Source organism: Choloepus didactylus, chromosome 13 (genome assembly GCF_015220235.1).
Source record: "Choloepus didactylus isolate mChoDid1 chromosome 13, mChoDid1.pri, whole genome shotgun sequence".
NCBI classification, from domain to species: Eukaryota; Metazoa; Chordata; class Mammalia; order Pilosa; family Megalonychidae; genus Choloepus; species Choloepus didactylus.
Genome location: NC_051319.1, coordinates 68,831,201 through 68,846,055, shown reverse-complemented (window position 1 = coordinate 68,846,055; position 14,855 = coordinate 68,831,201). Strand labels below are relative to the sequence as shown.

The window sequence follows — 14,855 nt, the reverse complement described above, 5'->3', positions numbered from 1 at the left end:
TTTTTATGTCAAAGAAAGTTTGTTATATCTGCTAGAGGGACTAGATAGGAGAAGGGATTGCTAAAATTAAGAATTTAGCACAGGCAAAAAGGTGAATAATGCAGGACCAATAAAATCCTGTATTTTTGCAAAAAACAGGGACACATTTAAATTTATTTCAGTAAGGTCCTAAGTTTGAGAAAAGGAAAAGAAAATTTCAATTGATGGATTAGTTAAAGCAGTTTACCTTATCTTAACATATCATAAAATAAAGGACATTTTTAGTTAAAAAAGATTACATTAAAAAAGAAAATAATATTCATGGTGTAGACATAAATGTTAAACATATAGACCATTTGGGGGCAGGGAATTGGAGGAAGTGAGAGGCAGACAGAGAAATTGATATTCAGTGCCCCCCAGTGAGAGAGAGTGCAGTACACTGGTTCTCAGATTGATTGACAGCAAAATTAGTATTCTGCAATTTGTAATTAGATGTAGGAAGCCAGTGCACTTTGGAGGCATTTGATGGGTTCTCATGCAGGCAGCTTAATTGGTAATGAGATTTACGTATTGATGTAGGAGCAGCAGATTGGAGGTTGAAGGGTGATATACTCACTACCTATTTTCCTCCTAGAGAACAGATGGCTTTGTGTATATGGATATAGGATTATACACATATAGGAATACATACCATTTTACACACACTTGTATGCTGAAACTATATATCAAAGATTTCTAGTGAAATTTCCAATTTAATAGGTAAATTGTAGCAAGAGCCCTATTCTATACAATACTGACTAAAACAGAATGAGTCATTGAACTTCCTTGTATTCATTTCCTTAGATATTATTAATGCTCAAATGTAAGGACAATTAGGTGACATTTGCAAATAGGCACAAACTGATTGCCCACAGCTATTAAAGGTCTTTATTAACAACTAATATACATATCCCATGTGGGATCTTATTAAACCTCAAATTCATTTTCCTATTCAAAATTATTTCCATGATTAAAGTATGTTTTCTTGAAAGGTCCAGGTCACAATGAATGTCTTTAGGCTCAATATTAGAGCTATAACCTAAAATAACTAATATTACTTACAAACATATTTAAATTAATTTCAACCATGTGGTAGATTGCCAAAAAAAAAAAAAAGCAACCAATTCTTTGCAGCTCCTCTCATCAAGAGGTAGAGTATATTTAATCTGGACTTGATTATATGACTTGCTTTGGCCAAAGGGACATCAGCAAACCTAACGCAACCAAAGGCTTGAAAAGTATTTGCATACTGGTGCTCTCTTTTTCTCTCACTGCTTTTGGAAGCCAGTCATCATGTGAAGGACCCCAGGCTAGCCTGCTAGATGCTGGGGATATGTGGCTTAGTCATCACCGTTACCCATTCAGTTGCCAAATATGTGAGTAAAGATACCCAGGAACAATGGGTCTCTAGTCAATCCGCCAGCTACACACAAGGAGACTAGTAGAAGAACCACCTAGCTGAGCCTAGTCCAAACAGCCAAGGAAAAAAAAAAAAAGAAAAAAAGAAAAAGAAAAAGAAAAAAAATCATCAGCTAATAAATAATTATTTTAAGTCACTCAGTTTGGTGTGGTTTTCTGTGCAGCAAAAGCTAACTGATACAAGCCCCTACCCATATGGCTGCAATGTATGTAAATATGTACAGCCACAGAACTCAAAATTTACCTAAAGACAACAGAAACTGTTAGTTGACATCACATTAGTTATCTCATTAATTACAGTGAAAGATTTTAAGATAAATATACATCATGAAGTATGTAATAGTAAAGTTCAACCTGCTTAATTAAATGGTAAAATGAGTAAACTAGGCTTTTAATTAATACAAAGATTCTATGTCTTCTTGTTCAAAAGGAGCTTGTGTTTCCAGGAATTTTATATGGAAGTTCAAGATATAAGTATTAGATGGCTGGCTCCCAAAATGAATTCAACAAGAAAGAGTCACATAGTCACAACATTCAGATGATTTTAATAGAACATTGTAAAAGGTATTCTTTAAAAATAGCTTTCATTATTTAGGGAAGTACTTAATAGGCTAATCTTTCACATTTTTTTTCTGATTATATGATATACATTGTTAAACAGATTTAATGTTCTTTTGACCTACATGATGGTCAAATAATTTAATGTATATATTTGTTAAAACATACACACTTATGTACATATGGCATATGTCAAAATTATCATGGTACTGGTGTCAATGGAATAACTCTCAACTTGAACCCTGCCACTAACATGGGACCTAATTCTAGAAAAACACCAGTGTTTTCTGTGCTTCTCCAAATCTTCTCACGGTGGAGCTCGTCCTTTGTACAGGTTTATTTTTCTAACTGATTTCATGTGTGTCTACATACAACAAAACAGCACACTGGCATAAAACAATTCCTAGCTATCATTACATGAAGCCTACTTTCTGCTGCAACAAGCCTCATGCTGCCTGAAAGGCAGCTGAATTCATGACTTGTCCCTACTCCTACCAACTCCCCATGCACTACAGAGTTGAAAAGCAAACAAAACCCTGCAGAGATTATTAATTTTTATTCCCCAAATGTTTATCTAACCTTGTCATCTAAAAAGCAGCAATATTTTCTAATGAAGGAAACGAAAAGCTGGCTGAAGAGGCTTACAAAATTACTTGAAACACATTGAAAATACACTTTGACACATACCACTAAAATGTATTCCACCCTACACACACATACACACACACACACACACACACACATACACAGAGTGCAAAGTCCATGTTCTTTCTTAACAATGGTTAAAAAAGAGACTAACCACATGCTTCTGTTCACTTTTAACTTTTGTACACTTGGGATTTGATGCAGCCATGAGCTATCTTTCCAAGGTATAAATGAAGTAACAGCTGTGCTGAATGCAAATAAAAGTAATTCTAGTAATAGCTGAACTGCTGCATCATGCACTGCATTTTTGTAAAACCCAATGTTGCCAGCAGTCTGCAAATGCCCAAAAAATCCAAGTTATATGTATCTAATCCTTGGGAGAGGGAATGGAAGAGAAGGAGGAAGGAAAGTATTTTCAGGGACAGACAAAGTGCAGTAGGGTGGATAGGATTGTGGCTTCCTGTTCTTAAATTCTTGGAGAGACTTTTGAGCTACAAGACCCCTGGGAGTTCTATGTCAGAGTCATCAATTCTGGAAACATATTTCACATGTGACAGCCACATGTGAAGTACTTTCACACAACTTCCTCTCTATAGCCCCTTTTCCTTCAACAGATGTGCTGTCAAGTAAAAGATGTTGCAGTGAGAATCACTTCATGATATTTTTACATACTAATCCCCTTGCTCTCATTACATCTTTGCTTCTAAAGGAATGTCACAGAAGTCCTCTCTTGAGGAAAAGTTCTATGAACCTCAGCAAATTTAATCTTTACCAGTAACCATTAATAACGAATGGAATTTAATGCCCACCAAAGGACTATCTGACAATTTTAGCACTTCTGACTTGGGCTGTCACGCATTAAGTGAAAAAGTCTTCAGTTTACTTGTCAATTCCTGCCCAGGTTAACCCAGAGGCAAGGCGGCTCTAGGGTGGGAATCTCTCTCTCATGTCTCCTTCCAAATACTGGACAGTGAGGTGAAAACTTTCTAGGGCAGTCGATGCTCACCTATGTGTGTGGTCCAGATGGCAGGGACACCGCTTGTCACACTTGATGCCGTACAGCCCCTCGGGACACAGGCGCGCCTCGCAGCGCTCACCAGCAAAGCCGGCTTCGCAGAGGCACGCGCCGCTCACGTGATAGCACTTCCCTCCATTGACGCACTGGCAGGTCTCCGCGCAGCCAACTCCGTATGTCCCAACGGGACATTCGTCCTGGCACCTATCAGGCAGAAGCAGGAGCAGAATGAAGTGAAATATATTAGCCGGTGACTCTGAAAATAGTCAATTCAGATGGCTTTGTCATGTATAAAGTGAAACTGTGTTTTGGACTTAGCATTCCTTTAGTGAATTTCCTGTTACAAGTATGAAAAGCATCAAGATTAATTACTCTGTCTCTGTAGCAGTAATAGCAGTATGACTTGGTGAAAGAAGAAATAACAAAAACAAAAACAAAATAAAATTATGAGCTTGTGACATAAACCATTTTTTACACCTGGTGCATGCTAGATACTAGAAAAGGGAGAAAATAAATTACCCAAACATGAGTCCCAGCCTATAATTAGGAAATTAAAAAATATGCTTTCCCCATTGGAAAGAGAAAACTTTGTGGCAAATTTGAAATTAAATTTTAATTCTCGTGGCTTTCACGTTGACATAATTTTTAATCTCAGCCATGTTCCTGCTCTTTTCACAGATAAATAGAAACCACTGCTTCTTGTGTAGAAAGTTATGTAATCGAGAGGTAAAGTTCTCTTCAGATTTGGGGAATTCTAAGCTACTGAAATCGGTTTTCTTGATTCCAACGTGGGGAAGCTTCTGCCAGTAAGTTGTAGGAAAGCTTAGAGGTTTCTAACACAAAATTTTTGGCAAGTGAGGTATTAGCCTCTGCTGGGGACAAGGGCTGCCAAAGGGCAAGCAAAAAAATCAGCACTCCCCCCAAAAAAATCACTTGATCATCTTTTAAAAATGACATTAGAGTGCAGTCCCTGTGGAAGGATACTGTGGGTTAGGTGAATGAGGTGGAAAGTTGAGTTGCTAGGGGTAAACCTGATGGAGAAGGGAAAATAATCATTGTTCCATGAAAAGCACTAATGGCTCTCAGGCCAGTCAAGCCTCTTTCTGGCTACATGAGGTGATGCGTTTTCTGCAGCAGCAGGAGAACTTTCTGCCAAGGGAGAGGCAGACAGGGTCTTGTCTAGCTGGGCACTCACCACAAGTAGGGTATACTTTGTGAGTCTACAGCAGCCACTTCCCATGTGGCTCTCTAGCCATGCCAGACCCAGAGTCAAAAATGTAGGTCAGCATTTCATTTTCAGATCTGTATAATGGCAATGGCAAGTACATGATAAAGAATTCAAGAGTACTTAAAAGAAATAAAGGGGCAGAAAAGCAAACATTTTCCAGAAGGCTATGCTTATTTTTAACGATAGGGTGAGATGACTAACAAAACCTGGGGTGGGTAGGATTCTACTTAAGAGCAAAGGACAAATCTTCAGAATCCTTTGATACTTTTCTGGTTTGCTCTGGCTCTAACATACATTTAATGTGGTAGAGACAAGGAAAAGGGATTCATGCAAGTTTAGACTCATGCAAGTTTTAGGCATCTTAAGAAGTGTTTATTCTTATTTGTATAATGGCAAAGCTAGGCCTGCATGTGATTATGCCTATGAGTCACCCCCAGAGAGCCTCTTTTGTTGTTCAGATGTGGCCTCTCTCTAAGCCAAGTGTGCAGGTAAACTCCCTGCCCTCCCTCCTATGTGGAAAATGACTCCCAAGGATGTGGATCTCCCTTGAAATGTGGGATATGACTCCCAGATATGAGCCTGGCCCTGGCAGCATGGGATTGAGAATGCCTTCTTGACCAAAAGGGGGAAAAGAAATGGAACAAAATAAAGTTTCAATGGCTAAGAGATTTCAAATAGAGTTGAGGGGTTATTCTGGATGTTACTCTTATGCAAGCTTTAGCCAGATATTGCAAACTACCATAGTATGCCAAGCCCCAACCAACAGTATTCCTGGGAAACTTAGGGAGTGCCCTGGCTTCTATCTAAGTCTCTATAAAAGTTTCTCTTGGTAAGTTTATTTTTTCAGAACCTTAAGGTCTCCAGATTGATCATATGCTAGATAAGCCCTGAAACTCAGAGGTACCAGTCTCTTCAAGAACATCACCAATTTCATTCCTCTACCCCATAAAGTCAACACCCCTTTCCAGCAAGAAGAAGTTAAAAATGGCCATTGCCTATATATCCCTAAGAATGAGAGAAAGATCAAATGAGAGGGTGGAGGTGTAACTGAGAAATTAGGATTTAACAAATGACTGTGACTACTGACTCATTATATAGTATATCTCTTTTTAGTGTCTAGTGTTTTAGAATATCCAGAAGGAAACACCTGAAGTTGTTCAACTGTAATCCAGTAGCCATGATCTTTGATAATGATTGTAAAATTATAAAGCAAAAATAAATAAAGTCAGTTGCCCGTGTTTGTATGGCTCTACATCTGGATGTTTTCTTCTGTTCCACTGATATTTGTATTTATCTCTGACAATACTACACTGTCTTAGTTAACCTACCTCTATTGTAAGTCTTAAAATTGGGTAAATTGTAATACAAGTGGTGAATAAGGGGTAGGGTGGGGTGGGGTAAAGGGTATGGGATATTTGGAGTTTTCTTCTTTCTTTTTATTTCTTTTTCTGGAGTAATGAAGATATTCTAAAAATGATCATGGTGATGAATGCTCAACTAGGTGATGATACTGTAAACCACTGATTGTATACTTTGGATGGATTGTATGGTGTATGAACATATCTCAATAAAATTATATTAAAAAATGAATGAATATAAATCTAAAGAATGAAGGAGGAAAAAATGCATACAGTGAATATATTTAAATATAAAACTAATAAATAAGAATCATTTTAGTTTTCAATATAGAAAAGAATATAAGTGCTGTAACTTCAGATAATGTAAAAATAGCAATACAAAAAAAATTGAGAGGTGGGTGAGGAAATACAGTTAAAACATGTGAGTGCTAATATAATCATCTCTCATAGCAAAAAGTCACTAGATAATATACATATATATATACTATTATTGTTTGAAAAGCCATAAGCACTCATCCTTAGTATTACTCAGTGCATCTTTTACCCTTAGAGGGATCTTTAAGGGAAAAATCTATTTTTGCTTTCTCAAATCATTTATTAGAAATTCAAACATTTCTTTGTTTTTACTTTATTTTACTTCTTTTAAAATAAAAGAAAATTTGACATTGGTGTTAAAAAAAAAAAAAAAAGTATCTGTTCCAATAAGCAAAGTCTTCAAATCAACTGTTCCATAAACCACTAAAAAAGTTCTGGAGTAATTGAACTAATGTTTAGCCTAAAATGCATGCTTTAAAGTGAAACATGAGTGTACCAATATTTAGAATAGGGTATTTTAAAAAAGTAGTCTTTATTTTTAACCTGTCAGAAGCTTTAATAAGGCAAATCACTTAGTTTATTTCCTAACGATGTAAACTTGAGAAAAGGAATGCTAAGATACAGTAATTTGGCCTCATCATGGCTTCTGCTGGAGGCTGGCAAGACAATTTTGCAGCCTGTCTGCCCAGATCTTCTTGCAGATCAGTACCAAAAGAAAAAAAAAATTGGTAAAATAATATCACTTTCACTCTCTTACATGGATTTGAAAACAAACCCAAAAGTTAGGCTTTGGACTATCTCCCTGGTTTTAAGTTTGTAAAATGCCTGGTGCTAAAAGTGGTTTAATGTGGTACAGTTCAGAAGCCTGGGAAATTGTCTGTAGCAAATTACAGGGAACCATTATGCATATTTTATCATATCTTAGCAGAGACTTCCTTTTCTCTGGGAAAAAATAATAGCTGGCCTTGATTCATATTTACCTTTCTAACCTATAATTAAATATACTGCCAGTTTGTGTTAAAAATGGCAAAAAAGTCATTTGAATTTTACCTTTGGGGCTAAAATAGCCATATATGCTTTATTCATATTCTCTCTTTCGGTTTATCAACGTTGCACTTGTAAGTGAATCCTTTTAATAATAGTTCTGGTTATTTCCATCTACCAAACCAAAATGGAAGGGTTTTTCTAGAAACAGATATTTTCCATCTTGAAAATAAACATAATCATGAAGTAGCTTATGCCTTTCTGATTGGTTAAATTGAAGTTCTTTGTCAACAGTCTCATTTCCCTTTTCTCCCTCTTTATCTAAAAAAAGAATCAGTTCCCAATGAATTTTAGGCCTTGAATGTTGTTTTTGTGACCCCACGTGGAACAAGAAGTGTATCTCAGGAATCAGTGAAAGAGGAAGTACATTGTCTTAGGAGAGACAGCAGAGAAGAAATAAAGATATGAATATTGTCCACAGTAGAATTATGGAAATTTGGGGTTTCTAATTTTTTGAAATTTAATATTTCAAATAACACCCTGGAATTGGGAAGAACGGATAAGCATTAAGTGGACATGAATTAATAAAAGAGAACTCCAATTCCGAAACCAGTGTGAGTCTCAGACTTGTTAAAACCACTTACATTTTAGGTTTTATCTCATCATGAACTTAAGGAACAGAAAGTAGGCTGGCAAGTGAGGGATGGTAGCTCCCCCTTGCACCCTCCCTAGGGTGAGCGGAATATTTGCACCAAACCACAATTTTGCATGAAAGAATCACATTCTTCCTTAGACCTGCAATCGATGGATTAAGTTGCCTGTCATTCTAACATCTGAATGGCAGCTCCTGGGGGAAATGCAAAAGCACTGGAAGAGAGCCAACTTTTCCATAGTCCTAGATACAGGAAAGACTACCTCCATTAAAGGCCAATGCTGCATTCCTCCAATTCCCATCTATAATTTGTTATTTCAACTCCCAGCACCCACATTTATTGTTGCTTTCAGGGTAACACAGAACACAGGCTTGCCAGGACTATCTTGGGTTTCACCTTAACAGAGTCTATTATTGAATCATGAGTCCCTTCATTCACCAAATGCATACTGAGCACCAATCTGTGCTGGGGGACCCATGCTAGGCCACCAGAGGCCCCAGTGTGATTCCATGGCAACGCCACGAGAAATAGGAACACTCTTTGTTAACCCCTGCTGAAGAATTTTTTGCAGGTCTGGAAACCATCCTCTACTTTCACTCTCACTTGACTGAGACACATTAAATTTCTTCACCACAATGTCCTCTCAAGCCTTTTATTTGGACATCTCATGCACTGCTCTGCCTGCCAACAGAATTCCTGTTTTTCCTTTTTCCCCTCTGGTTGGTAGGGATATTCCCACATCCTGGCAATGTTCTGCTGGCAGCTGCCTGTGGTGGTACCTGTTCCCCTAAGCAGCAGCCTCTGGCCTAACCTCTGCGGACAAGTCACTGCTGATTTCTCAAAATGGAAATGGCATTTAAGACCGCCCCATCCTCTTGAGGCCTCTTTCCCCACACCTTCTGGGGCAAACTGTCCCACAGACACTCATTTTCTCCTTTTAAAGTGGCAAACAGGCCTGTTGTCATTGTATTTGTTAACTCTAGAATCCAAATGGGGATAACATAATCAAAAACAGGAACACTGGAATAATATCACTGGTCATCAAAAAAGAATAGTTACAAGAGCAGAAACTCAAGAAGCAAGGCCCTTTTCATTTTCCTTCTCTTTCTCTGTTCCTTGCCTCAAATCTAAAATTCACCTGAAAATTAACTGCTACCCCTTTCCCTGTAATCTAAATAATAAGGTGAGTATAAGCCTGCTTGCCTCATATGTCGAGTTTGCATTGCCTCTAAGTTGAGACTTAAATTCCTAGAAAGCAAGAAAATCAGTATGTTTACATTTTTAGTGCCCCCCAAATTACGTAAAATTATTATTTAGGATTCTGCTTGGTCTCATGCTGCTTCTTTCCTGACTCATCTTTCTATAATGAAATTCAACGTGAATCCAGAACTCATCTAGCAATCTAATCTATCCAAAATACAACCTAAAACTAGGATACCAGTCATAAAACGATTTCTGAATAGCCCAATTGCATGTCATAAAAATCATGTACTAAATGTTTAGAACATCAAAAGAGTAAAGAAAACATTTAACCATATTAACAAAAGTTGAAAAGACCTTTAATGAAATTAAGCAGGGACTACTAACAAAAGCTCTTAATAAAGCAGGAATTTTAAAAAGAGTACTTAAGCATGAAGTAAACAATTGAAGACATCTACTAAAAACCAACAGTAAAAACGAAACTATATTGAAGTCATTTCCAATAAAAGTAGGAGCAAAACAAGAATTCTGACTTTTACCTCTGTTAGTCAACATTGATTTAAAGGCTCAAATTAATACAATAATTTAAGAAAAGGAAATAATCATTATAAATACCAAAGAGACTAACATCTTCATTTGCAGATAAATATGATCGTATACATAAACCCTATGGTTTGCTAAAATTAACATCAGATTTTACTAAAAAGTTTGGAAGGGTGACTGATAAAAATGTCAATGTTCAAAACATTTTTTTCTTTATCCAGCAATACCCAGGAAGAAACTGAAATGGGATTTTTAAAATTAGAAAACATTCAGAAATAAATTTAACAAGAAAGTGCAAGGTCTAAACTTGGGAAAAAAGCAGACACTATAGTATCTAACTAAAAGTCATACAATTAGACTAGAATTTTAGAAAGAAAAAAATGAGAGCAGAAGGTTGAAGGAATTCGTAGTTCACAGTGATCACTCAAAAATAATAATAGCTAATATTTACACAGTTCATAGCCATCACTTGAACACAGTAATAGCTAATATTTATAAGTTCCAGCACTGTTCTAGATGCTGTAATACATTCACTTGTTGAATCCTATAACAACCCTAGAGGGAGGTATGGTTATTATCTGAATGTGACAGATGAGGATGTGTACAAAAACACTCTGACCTAAACCCAGGGAGTTTGATTCTAGAATCTTTGCTCTTCACCATTATATTCTTCTGCCTCTTGAGTTTCTCTTCTCTAATTTTACACAAAGAGCCAATGGGCTTGATTATCTTGTCTTCCAGGATATAACAGATTAAAGAGCAAATTAGAAGGGGTAGGATGAGCAAAGCTCTTTGAGGTAACAGCTTACCATCTAATACAAACAAAGATAAACAGCAAATGATAAAGCAAAGATAAACAGCAAACCTCACAAGCACAGCCATTTGCTGCAATTTCATTGGGCACATGGAGCCCTATAAGCATTGGCATATCCTGTTATATCATCCTCCACGTGATATAATGACTGAAATTCATAATAGAATTCTGAATCATGTTATATCCAACATCCTTTTTTAAAAAATTTTTTTTATTGAGAAGAAATTCACATAAAAAATTAACCATTTTAAAGTGTACAATTCAGTGGCATTTATTACAGTCACAGTGTTGTGCAACCACCACCTCTATCTAGTTCCAGAACAGTTTCATAACCTGCCCCCCTATCCTCAAAACCCAATACCCATTAAGCACTCTTTATCCTCCCCTCCACCTAGCCTCTAGCAACCACCAATGTGTCTCTACAGATTTACCTATTCTGGATAGTTCATATAACCTTTTGTTATATGAACATGTGACATATAACATATTCATATGAACATATATGAATATGTGACCTTTTGTGTTTGGCTTCTTTTACTTAGCATAGTGTTTTCAAGGTCCATCTGTGCTGTAGCATGAATCGGAGCTTCATTGCTTTTTGTGCCTGTGTAATATTCCATTCTTTGGACATACCACATTTTCTGCATCTGCTCACGTGGTGATGGACATTTGTGTTGTTACCACCTTGGGCTATTGTGAATAATGTTGATGTGAACACTGGTGTACAAGTGTCTGTTTGAGTACCTGTTTTCAGTTCTTTCAGGTATATAACTTGGAGTGGATTTGTTGGGCCACATGGTAATTTTGTTTAACTTTTTGAGGAAAAAACGCTTTTCAAAGGACTTAAGCACATATTCTACTTTAAGACAAATATATCCAAAATGCTTAAAATGTAAAAAGTTTTGGTGCCTGACGTGGCAGTCCTGAATACTCAACTGTTTAGAGTGACTCATTTACTGTGGGCTTTGAATAGCTGATGTTTTATGGACTTTTTTTTCTTAATGCGTTCTCTGTGTCTTCAACCCACCATTGCTGTCTCTGATTCAGTTTCTATGCATTGAGTTGGGATGGAATGTGTCAAACCTGATATCTCACAGATGCTTCTGGAATATTATAGAATAGTCACAGACACATGATATTGGAAGTACGCCCTGGACCCTACAAGCTTTCCTTTTACACTGTTACAAATGTTCAGAAGAATATAAAAGTGTCCCTTACCGCTCCCCTGTGTATCCTGGACTGCAGTGACATTGGCCTGTGGCAGCATCACACGTCCCTCCATTATGGCACTGACATTCCTGGGAACAGTTCTTTCCAAAGCGACCCTCGGGGCAAGGCTGACCACACACTGTGCCCTGCATTCAAAGAGACTTGGAAAATTAGATGGGCCTCCAGCCAGGGAAGGGCCAGAGGAGGGGGAAGAAAAGAAAGAAAACAGAAAGGGAAGGAGAGTATGAGAACAGAGCTTCAAGAAAATTAGATTAAAGGGATTTCAGAATGCATGAACTCTGTTCATCTTAAAAATGTTAAATTTTTTAAATGGACTTATTTACCTGGTAAATCTAAATCTCAAGATACATTGAAAGATGGTAGAATAATAATCTTCATGGATATCCATATTAAAAACTGAAGCTTAAAACAAAGTTGCATCAAATTATTATGGTAATCTAAGGAATTTATAAATCTTCCTAAGTGTTCTTCTTTGTGTCTTACATGCACAGTAAGTCAATGATACTTATTGAGCATCCATTACATAAACAGCAACATCTGTCACAAATGGAATATCCAAATGCTTCACCATATGTTCTAGAGAAACCACACATTATCATTGGCTTTATTTCTTATAATGTAGCATAATATAAGATTGAAATTTTGTGTATCTGAATTAACAATAACATTGCCTAAGAAATACTTGTATGGGAATGAACCTACACATTTTATTTACGGAAAACACTTTTATTTTCAGCAGGTTCAGCAAACATTGCTGAACCAAGCTCAATAAGAAAGCTTATTTCTTGGGGAGAAAAATCAACAGAGTAGTTTGGACACTTCTCCTCTCCCTTGAGGCTGTCCATCTTATCAGGCACTATCACTATATTTACTCTAATTCTTTGTGGATAAGAATAAGATATTATTCCAACAAGTCCAAGAAATATTGTACTATTTTCTACTTCACTTGGCTACATAATTTGGATCCGATCTATTTATTCAAGTTGTTCCCGTTAGAGCATATGACAAATCCCAAATAACAAGAATTTTTCTAAGATTTTTAACTGTTGGAAACTGTTGCTTTGTCCTCCCTTTCTCTAAAAAAGGCAGACTGTGGGCACTCTGAAATTGGAGGCTGGTGAACACCAGATGGTTCTGTAAATGTTTATTCTGGATAGCATAAGAAAATACATTTCCTCTAAGTCATGGCTATCCACAAAAGGCAGTTGGTGTGTTAATTAAGTCTTCTCTGGTGGTTTCTAGCTATCAACAGACAAGGAAAGTTCTTCCACAGACTCTTGGAACCCAAAAGGCCTTTATGATATGATTCAAATCAACACTTAGTAAGAGCCATCTATGTGCCAGGCAGGATGCTAAGCACCAAGAATCAAAGATAAGGTCACAGCCCTTAATTAGCTCACAATGTGGTGAGTTAGAAGTAAATGTAAAAATAGCTATTATGCCTCCATTCTTGCACAACATATTATATGTGTAGTAATGTGAAAACAAGATTGAGAGACTAAGGCAATAAAGTGCCGATGGTTTACCTGTGATGAGGGTGTGTCTGGTGAAAATTCTCATTCTCTCAGGGCCTCATTCTAAGTACCCACATTTTGTAAGGCTGCACACAGGCTTCTGAGGTGCTGTAGAAATGCTGTTTATGTATAAAGATTAACGTGTGCAAACAGCTTCATTTTTTCTATTAGTTGAAAGACACATGTGCATATGAGTTGTAAGAATTTGCATTCATCTTTGAAAAGCACCTAAGATAACAGCACAAATAAAAATGCAATGTAATGTGGAAGTATAAGTTGAAAGCTCAGCCAGCACACAAAGGAAAAATACCTGAAGCATTCAGCAAGAAACATCTGTCAAGGTAGGGGGCCCAGTGTACAGAGAAAGTGGAGGAGGAGGGCTCCACTGGGCAGATAGAGATGGTGCATCTCTCCGCCTACTGGGACACATGGTCCAAGTCTGTGTTTACCACAGTTGCACAACATGACCACCCCAACTGAGAAGATTAAAGCTTCTACTCCAAGATGAGGCAGCTCCATAGACAATATCTACGCAAATTCCCAGGAGTAGAATGTCTGAATTTCCAAAGAAATTCATGGAGCTCTCTGGACACTTTCCAACACCCACAAACCTCTTTTCTTGCCAAGGACCAAACAATGACCAGTGTTTGCAACTGGCTGAATAAAGGAAGTGAGAAAAGGGAAGGAGTCAATGATAATTCAGCATTTCTATCTCGGGCAACTAAGAGAGACGTGTTGGTTTTAACTAAAATAGAAAAGGTAGAAGAGGAGTAGGCTCGAGAAAGGCTTGGGTATATAGCAAGTTTGGTTTTAATAGTATTCAATTTGACAGGCTTGCTTGAATGAGCTCAGTACTCCTTCCATATCTCCCCTGCTCACCTCATCCTCAGGAACTCAGTAAAAGGCCTCCTTCCTCTTATTCCATTACTTCATGGGGATTTTTCAGGTTCTGCCCTAGACTTGGACCTTGTCTTGACTACTTGCCATTTCTAACCCTCACCCTGGGTCTGATACTTGTTTTTCACTGGGGCCAGAAGTCTTGACATTTTGAACTCCCCCTTATTTCTTATAGCCCTCACTGCGAAGTGGACTCCAGTTCTCCTTCACTCCATGACCACAAGGATGACACCATACCAATTCTACCCCCATGTCTGGATCCTGAGGCTCCAGCTTGGGTGGAGCCCTGAACGATGGTGGTTCCATGTCTACAGGTTGTCTAGTTTGGGGTGTCTAACAGGATAGTGAAAAATACATACCCGGGCTCAAGTGAGGACAGGTCAATAGAGTTGTGAGATTTGGGGGAATCAGCAGATGGTCATTAAAGGCATGAGTCTGGATGAGACTGCAGAGAGAATTTATAG

General features: G+C 37.5%; 1 protein-coding gene across 5 annotated transcripts in view; it reads right to left on the bottom strand.

The window, feature by feature from the left end:
• The window catches only part of MEGF10 (multiple EGF like domains 10), a 174,296-nt gene that overhangs the window by 47,729 nt on the left and 111,712 nt on the right, over positions 1-14,855 (bottom strand). For all 5 annotated transcript variants that reach the window (XM_037802087.1, XM_037802088.1, XM_037802089.1 and 2 more), the window contains 2 exons: positions 11,969-12,105; positions 3,647-3,859 (listed from right to left, as the gene is read on the bottom strand). In XM_037802087.1, the coding sequence (XP_037658015.1) occupies positions 3,647-3,859; positions 11,969-12,105 (350 nt within the window). The remainder of the gene's footprint in view (positions 1-3,646; positions 3,860-11,968; positions 12,106-14,855) is intronic.